Source organism: Mesoplodon bidens, assembly GCF_964165515.1.
Source record: "Mesoplodon bidens genome assembly, chromosome: 15".
NCBI lineage: Eukaryota > Metazoa > Chordata > Mammalia > Artiodactyla > Ziphiidae > Mesoplodon > Mesoplodon bidens.
The window spans coordinates 75,183,871-75,202,704 of record NC_138171.1 but is presented as its reverse complement, the minus strand read 5'-3'; the positions used below and the strand labels follow the sequence as shown (position 1 = coordinate 75,202,704).

The window sequence follows — 18,834 nt, the reverse complement described above, 5'->3', positions numbered from 1 at the left end:
GGGGATGATGGAGAGCCAGCTGTCAGGGATGATGCCCACCTTTTGGCTTGGGCAACTGAATTGATATTGGTTTTATTCACTGAGGAAGGAAACAAAGGATGTGGAGCAGGTTTGAGTGTAAGGAAATTCAGTTTGGTGTATACTGTATGTGGCAGATTACATTTTTCAAAGACGCCTATATATTCATATACTTCAGTGTGAGCAACACTGCTCCCAAAGCGAGATGGGGTCTGTATTTGTTCCCTCCCCTTGAATCTGGGAAGGGGCTTGTGACAACACCAATGAACGGGGTCCAGCAGAAGCGATAGTATGCTATGTAGAGGTTCAGTCATAAAAATTTTGATCCAGTTTCTGCCTGGTTCTCACTTGAGAAACTCGTACTTGGAGTCCAGCCACCATATTGTGAGAAAGCCCAGGCCATGTGGAGAGGACACGTGTTGTGGTCCAGCCCAGAGCCCCAGTTACTCTCTCAGTGATGTATCATCAACCACCAGACATGAAAGTAAATTAGTCTTTGGGAAATTCCAGCTCCCAGCCTTCTAATCTTCCAGCCAAAGCCCCAGATATCATGGCGTAGAGACACGGCATCTATGCTCTGCCCTGTCTGAATTCTTGACCCACAAAAACTTTGAGAGATTAAGAAATAATTCTTATTGCTTTAATCCACTAGGCTTTGGAGTAATGTGTAGCATAGCCATAACTAACTAACATATTGCATTTGGAGACATCCTCATAACTCAAATGTATATTTCTTTTTCAAAAATCAGTGTGGCCAACTCTTTTTTTATCTGTTGTATAAAGAAACTTGTATCAAATACTCTGTCAGTTCTTGTCACATCCACTATTTGTCAAAAAAACTTTTGACAATTTTGCCTTTCTTAGCTTTGGTCAAGGAAGGAGGGAGAAAGGGAGGATCCTGAATATGGGAGCAATGGGCAAGTTTAACGCCATTCCTGGAAGGAGGTGGTGGACTGATGACAACTGTGCCCTCCGACCCAAGCATTGCAGCCTCCTGATTTCCTGCACAGGCACTGATGTGCCCCATCAAGGTGGGCATTACTTCGCTAAAAATTGGCATCAATGCTGCTCTCACCTTCCTTCCCATCAGAAGAAGTTTGGCCCCAACACCACGAAATAACAGCTGGGTTGTGTTAAGAAATTTTTATTGTTTCCTTTGGATTTGTGATGAAAGCACATAAAATTACAAGTGGAAGAAACATCATGCCACAAAATTGCATAGAATTATTACAAAAATGTGAATTATGCATTTTAAATAATTTGAGATAGAAGAACCAAAATATGTACATTTTAAGAGCTTCAAATACTTTGTCCTATCTTTTTTTCTTCTGAAAAGGCAAAAGTCACAATGTCCAATCCATCACAAACAATATTTATACAGTGCACAAGCACAACATTAAATTCAAAGTAATGCAAGCAATGGCCCTTTCTTTCAAAATTATTTAATGACAGCTTATCTATCATAGGAGTATTAATTATTATATGGTGATATTGAAATGGTAAAATGAACTGTTAAGAAACAAAAACACATGGCATGTCATTAGAACTCTGAAAATTCTCAGTACATGGCCAAAACCACGCTATTCTCAGTAGTGTAAGGGTATCATAGGGCATAGTCTAATTTAATACACAGCTCTACTCTCTATTATAGGAAAAACCACAGTACGGAGTTTCACACATTCAACAAAGAACAAGGCAAATACAGAAAGGCACAAAACTGCACATCATATAGACCCTTTTTTCTTTATCTTAGTCTATTTCAAGTAATATTAATATTATTAAATGATAGTATCACTGTAGTAACTTCAATGATGCAAGATGGACAGTGTTACACGCTACCCCCACAACTTCAAAAAGTGTCATTTTACAGATATAAAAATGTGATTACAGGAAATGGCCAAATACAAACATATTGCAAAATGACTACAGTTGCTAAGGTAATGAAATCCAACTACCAAAACAGTTTTGTGTAAGTCAAGGTTATTCAACTTTAGTCTATCTCTGGACTAAAATGTGATACAATGTTCTGTAATAATTACCATTGCATTTGGTTATTAATGCTATTATTAGTTCATTCTTCTGCAATTTTAGCCAGTCTGTAATTTTGTTTATAAAAATGCAGCATTCTATTTTGACCATTCTTGCTTCCTTATGATTAATGCCTTTCTTTCAAGGTGCAAAAGTAGAATGATTTACAAAAGAGTTCTCATTCAGTGGAAGTTAAGTTTTATTAAGTGTCTAATTAACACCATAAATCCTTTAGATCAAAATATAATCATCTCCAAAGGGGATGGGATTTTTTTCCCTAGATGTGTTTTTTAATCAAACACTCCTTCCTAATGTTTGAACTAAGCCCTCATTTTGATTAAAACTTAATTGTGATCCTTAATTATTGCTTAAAGTTAAATAGAATAATTTCCATAAAAATATTAAATTCTTAAAACACAATTTTCAGGACACAACTAGTTTTTGTGTTTTAAAATGTTTTGCTAAGCTACAATCAGACAGGTTTAAAGTAAAATAAAACTGCACATCTTGCTTCAGGGCTTTAACTTCAATGTTCTTTGTGTTAATCTCTAAGTTATATTTTCCTCTATATAATTATTCTCTCTTACTTAAGACCTTTCAATAATGTTTTAAATCAGTTTTACCATAATATAATTTGTTTCTCCTATGCCACTTAACATAGGAACTTAACAAAAAGACAGTTATTAAATGTACATAGTAAATATATAATGGAAGATTTTTTTATGTGAGAAATAAATTGAAATCCGTCAGATTTTAAAATTATGGAAGATACTAATACAGTTCCATATTGCTGTCCTATACATTTTTATATATTCTGACCATTAAAACAAGCTTAAAATACTTAAAATCCAGTTTTTGATCTTACAAAATATACATCAAAGTCATATTCTAAGTTCTCAATCTACCTCAACTTACATCAAAGCCTCCATCAATTGTTTCTTAGAATTTTAATGTAATTTAATATCCACATAATGTAGATATTTGACCATTTTCTTCTCTATCATTGAATTTGGTTTTACGTCTTGTGGAAGAGATCTGGGTTATTGCCAATTAAGAAACTCATATCCACACTCATATGAATGTGTGTGGGCATGTGTATGTGGTGTATATGTATGTACTTATATGGCTGAGTGCATACATGTATGCATGGAGATAACATATACCATTTATGTGGGTCTGTGTAGTCTCTAGATAAATATTTAATCTTTATCTCTATATTAAAAATAAATGAACCATAAAGAAAATCAGACAGCAAAATAACTGCTGGAACCTATTCACTCTGATTGAATCTCTGATCATCATACATCAGCTCAACTATTTTTATTCAATTAAAAAGATCTTTGTAGTTGTTTAATGATTTTAAGCCAATGACCAACGAATACCCAGACTTTGAGTGCAAATAGTCGACTCAGATAGCACACTGCCTGGAATTGTGTGGCCAACTTGCTCACACAGCCAAATGTACAAGCCATGTCACCAAGTCTGGGGATGGCTTCACTGGACAAGGACACAATCAAGGCAGAAAACCAGCTTATTTGATCACTATGGTATCCAATATAGCCATGTCAGCAACAAATACACTGATGTCTCTGTGATAAATAAATTAGCAAATTGCAAGCCGCCAGTGCTTGCAAAACAAAGGATGAAACAATTTAATATGCATGTTAACTCGAAGATATGGTAGTTGAGGGGCAGTTAGGAAAAAAAATGTTCAAAGTTGGCTGTTCAATAGTGTTAAATAGTGCTATGCATTTCTCAACTATTCCTATTACTTTGACATACTGTACACCAGAGCTTCAACTAAAAAGATGAGCTTGCTTTCCTTCAAAGAAGACACTGTCCTTCATTATATATTCCATGGAAGTTGCCTGCTTTGAATTTATTACTGGAAAGAAAACCAAAATCCCACCACATACATGCACCCTTCACTAGTAGACCTGCAGTAGTTTCCACATAACACATGGAGCCTGGGTATGGGGAAGCTGCATGGATCCTTCTGGAACTCTCCCTCCAGTGTGGATTTTAATCTAACGGTTGCTTCTCAGGAAGATGCTCCTGGGCAGTGATCTTTGTAAGAAGAGAGAGTCCGATGGAGCTGGAGTGGCCATGCGTGTTCTGAAGGCCAGGAAGAAACAATCACAGGGGAGTATCAAATTCTTTTCCTGGGTTTTCTCCTTCCAGCTTCTCACTGGAAGGAGGCTTGTGGTTCAGTTTTCCAGGGTCTGAGGTCAGCAGGGGAGGGGCAGAGCTGTGATTGCTGTCTTCACTGATCTTCCCTTTCATGGCTTCCTGCACGAATTCCAAAATCTCCAGGGGCAGCCTTTTGAACTTGTCTTGGTACTCCTGCTCTAGCTCCACCTGCAGCTGGGAGACAGCAAGAAAGAGGATGATTTTATGTCATTTAGGCTTCTATAACAACCCATGTAGAAACTCCTTGAAAGAGATGTACAAAGAGGGGAGGGATCCATTAGTTTTAATATCATGATGTAAAACTAAGGCTCGTTGGACATGTCATTTGTCCACAGCTAAAAGTCAAGTTCAGGTTATGTGAGGCATAATAAAGCTAAAGACCTGATGGTAATATAAATAAATACACACACACACACATGCAGCGGTGGGTCTGTTGAAAAAGTTTACAGAAGTAATATGCAATGATGTGAAGTTCTTAAGCATAGAGACTGGCAACTACCAATAGCTGAAGGTGTCAAGGTCAGCCATGAATCAGGCTGGGAGAGCCACAAAGTCAATTGGAGTGGACAGACGGTCAAGGCGTGGGCTTTATGAAGTGCAGCCTCACCCAGAAGCTGTTTCTAACCAGGAGCTAAATGCATTTTACAAACTGAGCATACTCATATAGCTAACCTGAACTTCTATCTTTATGAAGTGCAGCCTCACCCAGAGGATTTTAATGCCATCACCTGTTTATTCTGATTCCTTTTTTTCTTTCTAAATTTTATTTGCTTAATAAACTGTTTTACCTACCTTTTAAACTGCCTTCAAATTTATCTGTTTAATGCTCTGGAGAATTTTCAGACTTTTGAAAGTCACAGAACCCTTTCTTCAAATGCAGACTTATGCTGGCCTCAGCCATAAAACAAGTCAAAGCTGGGCATCTGGTAGAAGTGGGGTGAGGGGCGGTGGGTGCTGCCTGCTAGGATGCTCTGCCGCTCAGAGCCCAGATGAAACCCAGGATTTTGAATAAAATTCTCTTTGCTTATTGAATGAGAAGCAGGGAGCTTAATCTTAGAAATGGCGTGAGAGAATAAATGCTTTTCCTAAACGCCCAAGAGCTTGCATTTCTCAGCAGCTCCCGGGTGATGCCGATGTGGCTGATCTACTTTGGACACATTGACGGTCTTCCTGTCTTGGTTCTACTCTGAGATCCCAATCCTACTTTTGGTCTCAATCCTGGCTGTATGTCCTCTATCTGCAGCTTCAGTGCAGTCTGACCCCTAACCACCTGGGATGAAGAGAGTCCTCAGGTCATCTGCCCTGCAGTGTCCTGACCCCCCTTTCTTCAGTGCCAGCAGCTTGAGAATATCCCCTTTAGTTCAATTCCTTTTTGTTCTCACTTCTATGTCAGAGAAGTTTTGCCAAAATTAGTACAGATCAGTAATCCCTTATTATTATGTATTAAGTACTATGTATTAACTTTGCCAAACTTAATAGAGATCCATAATCCCTTATCTGCAATTCTAAGATCCCCAAAATTCTGAAATTGAGAAGTTTTTTATAAATTTGTAACAAAATCATTGACTTTGATATAATGCTATTAATAATCCTTATTTAATCCCACTTCTTGTGAATGTCCATACATGGTACTGTAGACATATTAATTTGTTTGATTATGAGGGTGACCTGGGCGCCCTTGGGATAGAATGCTTATGGTATATGCATCATATTCCTTTTCTAAAATCAGAAAAAATATGAATTTCGGAAAATAAGAGGTCCCAAGAGTCTCGAATAATAGATTGTGGATCTGTTTGAATGAGCTTTTATTTTTTCCACATCAAAAAGTGCCTGATAAAAATGGCTTGGCCTGAGTATTGAAAGTCCCCTATTCTCCCCAAATATCAAATATTGGGTATTTATGAATATGTCATGCTGGCATGTGAATTCCAATAAACCAAGAAGGAAACACTCTATGAGAGAGATACCCACAGGGCCTGAGATTCACATTGCCATGATGTGGTAAAGGCACCTTCACACACAGCTCCACCCTCAGCACTGGGGACAACCCTCTGGAACATCAGATATAAGAAGGCAATGGCCAGTTTCTCCCCAGGTGCGGTTTTTACACTGACACACTCTGGCATAAGTGAAATCTCAGCCTGGTGTCTGACAGTTTCCATTTACCACCATTCAGAACTCGTCATGAATTTGCCTCAATTTTAGTTCAGCAAAGCATGCAGTTAAAGTTTCGTTTCCAAAAACTGTAGGGAAAGGGAGAAAAGCGTGGGGCCATATGTTTAAGAAACAGCGGATTTCATTTAGGTTAGACTGGGGGACCTTCAGTGTAGATATATTGCACCTGACCTAGACACCGATTTCTCTTAGGTCATTGGTGGACAAGACCCTATGGTGCTCGATAGGCTGTTTCCATTTTTAACTTATGAAAAAAAAAATGAAATGTGAGAAAATGCCAAATAAACACTTAAACTAACATTTTCTGGTAATTTTTAATAATCTGATTTTAATAGTTATGATTCTGCACCCAGTTCAGATATGGGGGTATTTTTTCCCACACCACCAAGCAATTCTCGGTGACACCAGCTGAGTGTCCTACAATTGAATTCGATTCTGACACTATATATACCTGGAGATAGCGTCAGATCCCCCAGGTTAAGGGCTCAGTCCTACAAGACTGCCCCTCACCCCTCCCCCAACTTTAGAGGCCAATTGCAAGTCCAGGTTGTCACCTGTGCTTCTGCCTGACTGGCTATAGTTTGGAGGCTCCCACGATCCTCTCACTTGGATTACTTTGGTAGACTTGCTCACAGAACTCAGAGAAACATTTTCTTACTAGATCATTGGTTTCTTATAATTAATTAATTTATTATTATTTTTTTTTTTGGCTGTGTTGGGTCTTCATTTCTGTGTGTGGGCTTTCTCTAGTTGCGGCAAGTGGGGGCCACTCTTCATCGCAGTGCATGGACCTCTTACTGTCCTGGCCTCTCTTGTTGCAGAGCACAGGCTCCAGATGCGCAGACTCAGTAGTTGTGGCTCACGGGCCCAGTTGCTCCTCAAGTTCAGTAGTTGTGGCTCACGGGCCTAGTTGCTCCGTGGCATGTGGGATCTTCCCAGACCAGGGCTTGAACCCATGTACCTTGCACTGGCAGGCAGATTCTCAACCACTGCACCTCACTGGTTTATTGTAAAAGGACACAACTCAGGAACAGCCAGATGTACAGGTCAAGGTATGAGGAAAGGGCACAGAGCTTCCATGCCCTCTCCAGGTGGACCCCTCTCCCCAGTCTCCATGTGTTCACCAATGTGGAAGAGCTCTGAACCCTGTCCTTTTGGGGTTTTGTGTAGGCTTTCTATGTAGTCATGACTGATGTAACTGGTTGGCCACTGGCCAGTGAACTCAATTTGCAGCCCCTGCCCTCTCCCCGGAGGAGGTCAGGAGGATGGATGTGAAAGTTTCAACCCTCCAATCATTAGCTTAGGTCCCCTGACAACCAACCCCATCCTTAGGTGCTTCCCCAAAGTCACCTCATTAACATAACAAAAGACATCTTTATTGCTCTTAACACTTAGGAAATTCAAGGGTTTCAGGAGCTCTGTGCCAGGAACTGGGATGAAGACCAAATGTATATTCCTTATTATAAATCACAATCGCAATATCACAATAATAATAATAATCTAATTTTATATTTTTTTAATTTAAAAATTGACCCAGTTGTGGCTAAATTATAACTTTGGTAGATTCTTCCTTTTATCATGGATTAGTAGTAGATTTTATTATACTCTAAACTAGTTTAATAAATTAATATGATTAATTTATAAACTAAATTAAATGTATATTAAATGCCATATATTTCACTCTTTTAAAAAAAAGTCTTTATTAATGAATGCATTACAAATGTGCATTTACTTGAATTTCAACTTAGAGCTTTTCTCTTTATTTTTTTCTTCTTATCAATGGAATACCTGTTTATTATAAGAAAATATGAAAATTATACAGGGCAAGATCTGGCTCTGTTTCTAAAAAGCTCCATCTATTAGGAGTCTAGAGCTCAACTAAGATCAGCTATGCTCAGCCCAGATCAGCTGAACTCTGTAAAGTCGTGAACTATATAAATATTTATTATTGTCAGAGAAGTTTTGTGTTTTTATGCAGTATTATTGTAGCATTTCCCGCATGACTCCCATAATTTCTCTCAAAAATGTTCATGAAATTCTGTGGTGAAGGCCTCACCAAAATCTGAGGATGCTCAAGTCCCTTATATGAAATGGTGCATATAACGTATGAGCATCCTCCCATTAAATCACCTCTAGATTATTTATAATACTTAATACAATGTCAGTGCTATGTAAATAGTTGTAAATTCAATGTAAATGCTAAGTAAATAGTTGCTGGCATGTAGTAAATTCAAGTGTTGCTTTCTGTGACTTGCTGAAATTTTTTTCAAAGATTTTCAATCTGAGGTTGGTTGAATCCATAGATATGGAACCCATGGATATGGAGGGCTGACTATATACTAAAACATAAGGCAAAAATTATGCTACTTGCTAAGCCACTTCATCCCAGCTAACATGTGCATTCTAGACCTTGAAAGTTTTGTGTTAGAGCTGGAGTATTCTCTCCTTATAGATGCCTGCTATTAAGGTCTAGTGAAATCAAGTCCCCCTAAAACAGAGTTCCCCTGCCAAGTTTATGACTAACCTCTCTATCCAAAACTTTATTCCCTTTCTTACCCCACCCTGGTTCCCCTTAAGATTGAGGAGTATCAAAGAAAAGGGGAGATTGAAACTGAGCAGAACCCTGCAGGACCCTCCTGGGTACAAAAGCTCCTCTATGTCCCCTGTTTCTTGCTTGAAGAAAAAGGCTTTTAGTCTCCTAGGCCTTCCCTGAGTTTCAAAGAGCAGGCAGAAGCAGTTACTAATTAGTGAAGTGAAGGAATGCAGAAACAAAGGAAAAACAGTTAAGCAAGAGAAGTAATGACAGCTTAAACAATAGTCAGTGATAAAACAGAGTCCTACATGCTGACCACAAGCACATAGACCCCAAACTGGTTGGAACCAGAAGGCTGATGATTAAGATTCTGAGACACCACCCTGTTACCTCAACACCAACTAATCAGAAGAAAGTCATGCACTCTGCAGCCCTCACCTCAAATATTGCCTTTAAAAACCCTTCCCTGAAAGCCATTGGGAACTTCGGGTCTTTTGAGCATGAGCTGCTCATTCTCCTTGCTTGGCACCCTGCAAATAAATGCTGTACTTTCCTTCACTACAACCCAGTGTCAGTAGATTGGCTTTGCTGTGCAGCGAACAAGTGGATCCAAGTTGGGTGTAGTAACACTAGGACTTCTCTATTTTTAGTTTGGTGCTTTCTGTAGGAAGACTCAACAGAGGACTATCATATCTGGGAATAAAAATGAATATGAAAGAGAAAAACAATTTTGATTCTACCAAAATGATTAATCATGGTCCAGAGACACCTTGTCAAACTGAAAGTTGCTATTGTACTTCAACTACCAAAAGATGGTCGAAATCTTTGAAGACCTGTGCTCTGGACTAAGGAAGCTAAGATACTTGAGTGAATACACATTCTGCACATTATTAACCATTATTTTTTAAATAAGGAAACTGAAGCCTACCACCCAGGTGGTTTAGTGCAGAATCAAGATCTGAACACCAAACTCTTGCCTCCTAATCCAGGCTCCATTCCCACCATTCCAGGACAACCCTTTCCCTCTGTAAAAACAGGATTTGTGAAAACCTTAATAACCTGATATTCTGTGTGTTGATAGAAGAATAACAAATAACTTCAATGTATTTTCCTTATGTGTCTAGGATATTAAAGTTGCTGTCACAAATAACTGGGTAGTGTCTGTTAATGAAAAGTGATGCTGAGGAGGGGTTCCATGGCATAGGGTCTTACTGACATGCCCTGTTAATAATAGAGTACAGGCATACTTCAGAGATACTGTAGTTTCAGTTCCAGACCACCGCAATAAAGCGAATGTTGTAATAATGAAAGTTACATGAATTTTTTGTTTCCCAGTGCATATAAAAGTTATGTTTATACAATACTATAGTCTACTAAATGTGCAATAGCATTATGTCTAAAAAAACAATGTATATAACTTAATTAAAAATATGTTATTGCTAAAATTACTAGCAATCTTCTGAGCCTTCAGTGAGTTGTAATCTCTTTGCTGGTGGAGGGTTTGAAATATTGTGAGAATTACCAAAATGTGACATAGAAACAAGAAGTGAGCAAATGCTCTTGGAAAAATGGTGCTGATAGACTTGCTTGACACGGGGCTGCCAAAAACCCTCAATTTGTTAAAAAAAAAAAAGCTGTATCTGCAAAGTGCAATAAAGTGAAGTGCAGTAAAACAAGGTGCGCCTATTCAGTCTCTTGGAAAACAAAAGGGGCTCTAATCCAGCTGCAGTTAACCTGGTCTATTTCTAAGCCTTCACTGGGCTTTTCTGTTTGTGTCTGTCATGCTTGGAAGACACTGGCTGTTCACTCCCCCTATGTAATTCTTCAGTTTAGGACCTGTTTACTTGGTCAGCTGGCTGTTTTCCTGTTTGCCATTAAGTGCAGTCTAATTTAATCAGACTATTTCTGTAAAGAGTTGGATACTCCAAGAAAGGATAAGCAAATGGAAAATTGGAATTAAAAAAATCCAGTTTAAAGGAAAAAGAAAGATCTCTTGGGATAGAACCAATCTAGTAAATATTGGTAGCAAATTGCAATGAAATATAGAACCACAAAAATAATGATGGTAATACAATGAAAGTAGTAATTGCAATTTACTGTGTGTTTACTGTATGGCATGCACTGTTCTTAAGACTTTTCATGCATGAATAAATTTAATACAGGAATATTAATTTCAAAATCTCTAAATTCAAATATCCATGGGGACCAAGAAACAACATAAATCTGTGAAGTAGGTTTGGTATAAGGCAGTAGAGGAGTACCAACACCTGTGGCCAACTGGAATTGTATTTCATGTTTAAAACACTCAAATTCAGGCTTCCCTGGTGGCGCAGTGGTTGAGAGTCCGCCTGCCAATGCAGGGGACACAGGTTCGTGCCCCAGTCTGGGAAGATCCTACATGCTATGGAGCGGCTGGGCCCGTGAGCCATGGCCGCTGAGCCTGCACGTCCGGAGCCTGTGTTCCACAATGGGAGAGGCCACAACAGTGAGAGGCCCACGTACCGCAAAAAAAAAAAAAAAAACACACTCAAATTCAAAAATGTTAACAAGTACCAAGAGTCAAATGAAAAGCTCAGTTTAGTCTTCAGTTTGTGGCTCCTGATTTAGCTGCTCCATCAGAAGCAAGGGCATGACAGTAAAGTGTGATTTATGTGCACTGGACAGAGGCTAAGAAGGCAATACCAGAAGAATCCCATTCTCTCAACCACAGAAACCCTAAAAGAATCAATGAAAAGCCTCAAGTCAATGGAAATAAAAGCCATGCAAGGGCTAATTATTTTTAGATGAAGTGTGTATTTTTTCTCCATCAAGTGGAATACCACCAGCAGGGAGGAATTGAACTTACATTATGATTTCAGTTCCTATGCTGAGTCACATTAGAAACAAATGTTTATAGTGCAGATGGTGCTGCAATCATCTCAGAGAAGTGGGAGTCCCAGGGAAATGTCCTCCTAGGAAAGTCTTGTGCTGGGAGCCCTTCAAACCTGCCAGTGTGGCCTCCCAAGACTTATTCTCAAGGAGGTCCTGCCCTGATGTGGGCCTCCCTTCAGATCAGTGTCCTCACCTGCACACACCTGTCTTAACTGCTTTTAATTCTTAATTACCCACACTTGAGCCCCAGCCAAAACTGCTCTCCCTCTTGATTTAAAGCCTGTGCATTTAAAAAGCAAGAGACAGGCTGTGTTGTGTCCTAGAATGAACTCAGCCACATCCCTAGAGAATGCTCTTCTCCCAATCACCTAAAATTAGTTTTGGTTTTTCTTTTTCTTTTTGTAAATGTGCATTTCAAGAGTGGTTAGCCATACTCAGGTTTTATAAGGATAATTGATTTTGATGTTTAGGGAGCAAGTATTTTCTAATTAGATGGTCACTCCTAAACATGATGTTTACGTCTTCTGCTTAAATTACTGTGGTTTTAGGTTGACCGTTTACAACTCAATCTGAGGGGAAACTAGACATTTGATCTCTTGGCCTTGGAGGGGTTTGGAGCAGTCTGGTTTTTACTCCTGAATTATCCATATCAGGTCAACTTGGCAACTCTAATGAATTTTCTCAGAAACAGAAAACTGAAATGGGGCCAGGTAGAAAGGTAAATGAGAGATTGGGGCCAGGCAAGAACTGTGCGATTGCAGAGGGTGGTCCTTGGGCCCTTGGTTACAAAGAGGAGCCACCCAAAATTGCCAACTAGATTGCTGCCATATACCTGCCCAAGGTTGCTTCATCTGATTTTTCAAAGGAAGCTAGCAATATGGATTTTCATGTTAAATCTTCTGGTTTGTCAGTGTTAGCACCTAAATTAGAAATTAAAAAAAAAAAAGCCACCTTGCAGGTCAATTTGCAACTTCCAGAGTATCTGGGTAATATATTCTATAAGTATGTCTTTGGACGTGATAGGCAACTACCCAGAAGTCTGCCGAGTCCTCCCAGCTCAGGGATTGGCTGCCATCCTCTTTGCTGCATGAGTGGAGACATAACCACATCGCACTGGTGTTCTGAATCTGTGGCAAGGCGCTCCTCACTGGGAAGAAAAAGACACTTATACCTGGAATAAGCTTTTGACCCTATTCTAAGCAGCTCCTCTGGAAGGGACTTGCTAAATAATTTGAGATGCCTATTTTCCTATTTCCTCCTTTATCAAAATTTGGTGATGTAACTGTTAAACCCACAGGATTTGGAATGGGGAACCTGATAAACCCAATTACAAGGTGTTTTATAGAAATGCTCTTTTTTAAGTCTTTAAGGCCAAATCCTTTCTCTGATGGATCTCTTTTTTTCATGAGGTCTGCAGAGGTGATTTGGAACATAAAATGGTTACTCTGCTGACTTATCTTTGGGGTCTTATATAAGTGGCAGTCAATTCAGAGTAATTCTAGCTATAGTAGATTTGAATTCCATTATCTTGGTCTACATGGTAAAAGATGACAAGTTATCCCCCGCATTTACATTCACCCTTTCATAGTGTCTGCTATTCCTGGGTGGCAGCTGCCTAGACAAGAACAATGTTTACAAGCCCCCTAACTATCTTTGCACCTAGCGGGGCACTTGACCAGTTCTTGCCAATGAAATGTCAGTGCCAGCTTGTTAAAAGGCATATGGGGGCATCTCTACTGTCTCTTTCCCTTTTCCAGCAAAGTCCTAGAGGATGATGGAGCCACATTATGAAAAAAATATGTTTCTCTAAATTACCATGTGGAAGCATGCTGTCTACCAACTAGAAACATCCACAATGGACTGTTATATGAAAAATGAAATAGAATTCTATTGTATTTTGGTGCTGTTTGTTATAGCAGCCAGTGTTATGCTAACCAATACATTCTTACATATATAATTTGTGTTGCATGGTTTATGTTAAGATTAAGGGAATATGTGTAGTTATGACAAGTGTTTCTCCAATTTGTGATTCATCTTTATTAGGCAATTTTATGCCATAAAGATGGTCTCTTAAGGTTGCTTGGGCATATTTGGCTATTCTGGATTTAAAGTAAAATTAGAGAATAATCCTAATAATAAATCTCGAGTACTTTATAGCTATAAGAAAGAGCTAGTGTTATGAATCCCAGGGGCATTATAATTTTCCATCAATCTTTATTTCTCTTCTACAAGAAAAGTGTTGGGTGAAAAAAATCTCCATTTTCTTCCATTGTTATCACTGGATTAAAATGTATTGGGTTGGCCAAAAAGCTCGTTCAGGTTTTCCATACATCTTATGGAAAAACACGAAAGAGCCTTTTGGCCAACACAATATATAGTCTACGGCTATCATGAAGCTATTCTTATAAGGACAGAAATGGGAGACTTCAATTAAGTAATATTGCAAATCAATTTTAAGACATTATTCCTTTTTCTTCTGCTTAGAGAACAAAGCTGAACTAGTCAGCTAAATCTTAATTTCTGCTTCCAACTTGCCATCAGCTGACCATCACCTGGTGTGGATAAGCCCAAGGCTGCTTCTAAATACCTGGGTGACTTCTTCAAATCACCCAATCTAGGGGATTGAAATCCCTTCTAATGGGTCATAGGCATCCTTACTTACACAGTGATAAATGACTTTAGGAAAAGCTACTGGTGACAGAAAAGTCTACTAGGTTCTACCAAACCTGTTCTAGTTCTCAGGTGACTTTGTTGGCCAGAAAGCCATCCTAACCCCAAATTAGGGAACATGTCCCAATACTTGCAATACTGGGGTGGATGGCAAATGCCATCAATTCATGGTTCATTCTCTACATTTACTCACTTTTTTGCCTTTACTCCCTCATGAATTATTTGATTTATTCATTCATTTATCCAAAATTTACTGAGTGCCCTTCTGTGTACTGGGCATTGTGACTAATGCTAGACATAGAGACATGAATGAGACACAGCCCTGGTTTCAAGGAGTCCCCAGGCCAGTGGGAGATGTGAAACATAAAATAATAATGTGATATGCTGAGATAAATACCATGATAAAGTGATAAGCAATATACAGCAGTAGCACAGAGGAGGAAGTGAACATCTCTCCTTGGTATCCCAGAGTAGGAATTACCTAAGACCAGAAGTACTGGACGTCATTAAATTCCTGTCCCTTTGCACACTTGTTCAGGTGACTGCCACTTAAATTTATCAAAGGCTCACCCATATCCTTTCCCTCTTACTCTCTGTGGCAAATCCAATTACATTCTAAAATAACTGAAAAAGTAACAACATAAGAACTCTAAATTATCTTTTTAAAACATGACTATTTTGTCTAATTGTAGGCTAAGTAAAATAAAACACTGTAAAAGTTGGAAATACTCCACAGATCAGTGACCAAGCAATAATAAAAACATTATTAAATGCATAATTTTTCATAGTGTTAAATGAAATCCCACTCAGAAAACCTATCAATCTAATCCTTACCTATGAATGACCATCTTTCTATACATGTCAGTCAAGTAAATATTATAGAATTTTCAACTGTGGATAGAAGATTACAACCTTGACTTCTTCGAGGTGGAAAAAACTTCCTCTGCTTAACACTTCCAGTTATCTGGAAAGTGTATTTCAAGGCTTCCTAAAAATTTCCTTTCTCTAAAATGTATAGTATCCTTTTGGTAATAGTGGTAAAACAAAAATGATTAGGCCTGGGGCAAGTGAAGTGGGTGAAGTTACATAGAGCATTAGCATCACCTGGGATCTTATTAGACATGCAAGTTATCAGGCCCATGCCAAACTTATTGAATTAGAACTCTGGGTGTGGGGGCTTAGTGATCTGTGTATTGTTAAACCATCTGGCTGATTCTGTTACATCCCAAAGTTTGAGAACTACTGATTTAGAAATTAAAGTAGCTTTACAGGAGAGTCTTATATACGTAGATTCTTGGGAACCATTTGTATATTTAGTGATTAAGTCTTGCTAAAAATTTAGCCTCAGATTTGGAAAGTATTTTGTAAACCTAAACAGATATGACTATTGTCAAGGTACATATATCAGATGGAAAGTACTGGATTCAATGACATTGAAATCTGGATTATTGAGGCTGTAACAATATAATCTTGGGTGGCGGGGAGGTTTCTCATTCAATTCAGAAGTAACTATAGCAGTGACAGTCATTGTCCAGCCTAGAGCCTTTAGACTAACCATTACAATGTAGACTGTCCTGTTTCCAACTGCCTGCTTTCTCTAGTAGAGAGCACAGCTGCCTGGAAGTGCAGCCCAGTAGTTGGCATAAGCATATACTCTAGCTCCCTTACCCTTTAGATGGAATAACTCTAAGGTGCATCTTCTACATAGTCTCCCAATAGGGTTGAGCACCAGTTGCCCATGGTTGTAACTTGCTTGATAACAAACACACTTTTTTACTGCTGCCTTCCCTTTCCTGCCTCCCTTCCTTACCCTCTACTAGTTTCCTTGGATCACTTCTCAGAATCAATTCGTGTACTCAAATCCTTGTCTGAGAGTTTGCCTTTGTGGGCACGCAAACTAAGACATTCACTTAGTTTTTGAATTTATTAGCTGGCATGCATTAGGTGTAAAAATTACAGGGATTTACTTATAATTTTGGGATTGATGTGCCCTGACATATAATGCAGGTTGATATTATTTGACTTGCTTATAAATTACTTGAGCTAAAGATCTACCATAAATTGTCCAATGCCTAGATTTAAGTTGAAGAACAGTCATTCCTTTCTGAATCTACACAGATCTATTTGGCCTTGAAGCACATTAAGTTCAAGCAGCAATCCAAGTAAATGTGAATTTGGATATCTTTGGGTCTCTGCTATATAGATTGTAACCTCAGTGGTCATATATAATGTAGCATGAATCTAAAACTGCTGTGAAATTATTTCTGTGGAGAAGAGACATTGATGTACAGGAGAAAAGATAGGCTGTGTCTGAAATGTGCCCAGCAGAGTGATTATGTGTGTTTATTTCCCTCTTCATTCAGCAGCATATGGAACAGAGGGATAAACTCAAATGCCAATTGGTTTTGGTGTTTTTGTTACATAACATTTCAAGTGAGAGAAAGACTGTCAAGAAAAATTATGCTGAACATTGAGATGAATAAATAATGTATGATGTACTGAGCATATTCAGAAACAGTTTATCCCATCAAAAGAAGATCAAATGTATTTTGCAAGAGGAAATATGTTACTGTACTGAATTTAGTAGCAGAAATATAATGATACCTCTAAGAAAATAGCCTTTGCATTAAATAATAATTGAGTAACAATTCCAGAGATATAATGTATGTTTAAAGGAAAAGCTTTCTGCTTTAAAAGAAATATCTGTTAAAATGTTTATTTTCAATGTTTTTCTAATAAATCAAGTTGATACGTTTTTCTCTTTAGCTTGCCTTCTAACCAAATGCTCTGTCTCAAAGAAAATGACCCACCTCACCAAGTAATAAATTATCCTTTGTTTATATTTCAAACAAACATAGTAAGTGCATAATTCTTTACTAAGAGTTCCTGTGCCTTGATCATATGTCATTAATACAAACATACAAACTAAACTTGTTTGCTTTATGCAAGTATGTTAGCAGTTCAGACTTGGGAGCCAAATGCAATCAACATTTTCAAGGAGAAATACCACTAATCAAGACATGGAACCTGATTTAAAATATGGTCTTTTGGATTAAAATATAATCAGAAATAGAATTGGTGATTTGGCTTTCTTTCACCTTTACTCAGACATAAATTTCTATTCACTCTTTTTTAAAAATGTATTTTATATTGGAGTATAGTTGATTAACAATGTTGTGTTAGTTTCAGGTATACAGCGAAGTGATTCAGTTATACATATATCTATTCTTTTTCAAATTCTCTTCCCATTTAGCTTATTACAGAATATTGAGCAGAGTTCCCTGTGCTATGCAGTAGGTCTTTGCTGGTTATCTATTTTAAGTATAGCTGTGTGTACATGTCAATCCCAAACCCTCAATCTATCCCTCCCCCCATTCACTTTCTTATCCTACTCCCCTAAAATATTTATTTTTATGTCTAATATTTACTTAATAAATCTGTAACCAACTTTTTTGGAAAACACGTAACAGAATAAAATTGCAAATGCGTCTGTCGTGGCCACCATGATGGTATGGACTCTTCTGAGAAAGTTATGTCTACTATGAGGTCAAAATGATGAGTTGAAAGCCAAGCAACTGGTTGGAGTTATTTAGTTTCTCATTGAACTTGAAAACTAATGAATGGTTATTCTATTAGTATAGGAGTTCTTCCTGTGAGTTCTCTTAAGACATCAGGAAAATTATGTTCAAGAAACAAATGGAAGCACACTGATAATATACTAATTTCTTGAAGATAACAGCCTTCAGATGTTTTTCCTGCTTTACCCACTTAAGTCCCTGTGGAGGTGTATGAATTGCTACAGTTAATCATTGAATTGACTAATGAATATTTATTGAGCACTTACTAATGTAAATGGCTGGCTCTGTGGTGGTTGGCTTGGGGAATCCTGAATGGTGTTTAACAGTTGTCTCTTAAGGGTTAAAAACTTAAAATATAATTGGTGAGCCAAGGTAAAGTTACACAATAACATGAGCTAGTCATACAAGATGAATTGCCAAATCAGTACGTATTATTGATTTGGGAACTGTAAATCACTGTGCGGAGACTTGCATCTGAGTTAATCCATGAAATCAAAGCCTCCAATTACCAAACATGAAAATGAACTAATCACCAGTGTCTTAAGCACAAAGGTTTTCTTCCACTAGGCTTTTAGTAATTTATCTGTCATAGTTGTCAAATAACAATGACTATTACTATGAATATTTATTAAGCATTTATTATATGCTGGGCACTAGGTTAAGTGACTGGCATGAATTATATGCATGGATTGCCTCTTTGAATTCTTACATTATTCTATGAGGTAAATACTACTATCATTTAGTGGCTATGTCACACAGCTGGTAAATAAT

General features: G+C 38.0%; 1 protein-coding gene across 2 annotated transcripts in view; it reads right to left on the bottom strand.

The window, feature by feature from the left end:
- Nucleotides 1-1,173: 1,173 nt before the first annotated feature.
- The window catches only part of PLCB1 (phospholipase C beta 1), a 699,301-nt gene continuing 681,640 nt past the window's right edge, over nucleotides 1,174-18,834 (bottom strand). The window contains exon 32 of one of the 2 annotated variants that reach the window (XM_081257138.1): nucleotides 1,174-4,410. In XM_081257138.1, the coding sequence (XP_081113264.1) occupies nucleotides 4,183-4,410 (228 nt within the window). In that variant the 3' untranslated portion in view covers nucleotides 1,174-4,182. The remainder of the gene's footprint in view (nucleotides 4,411-18,834) is intronic. The other variant, XM_081257139.1, reaches the window with a different exon arrangement.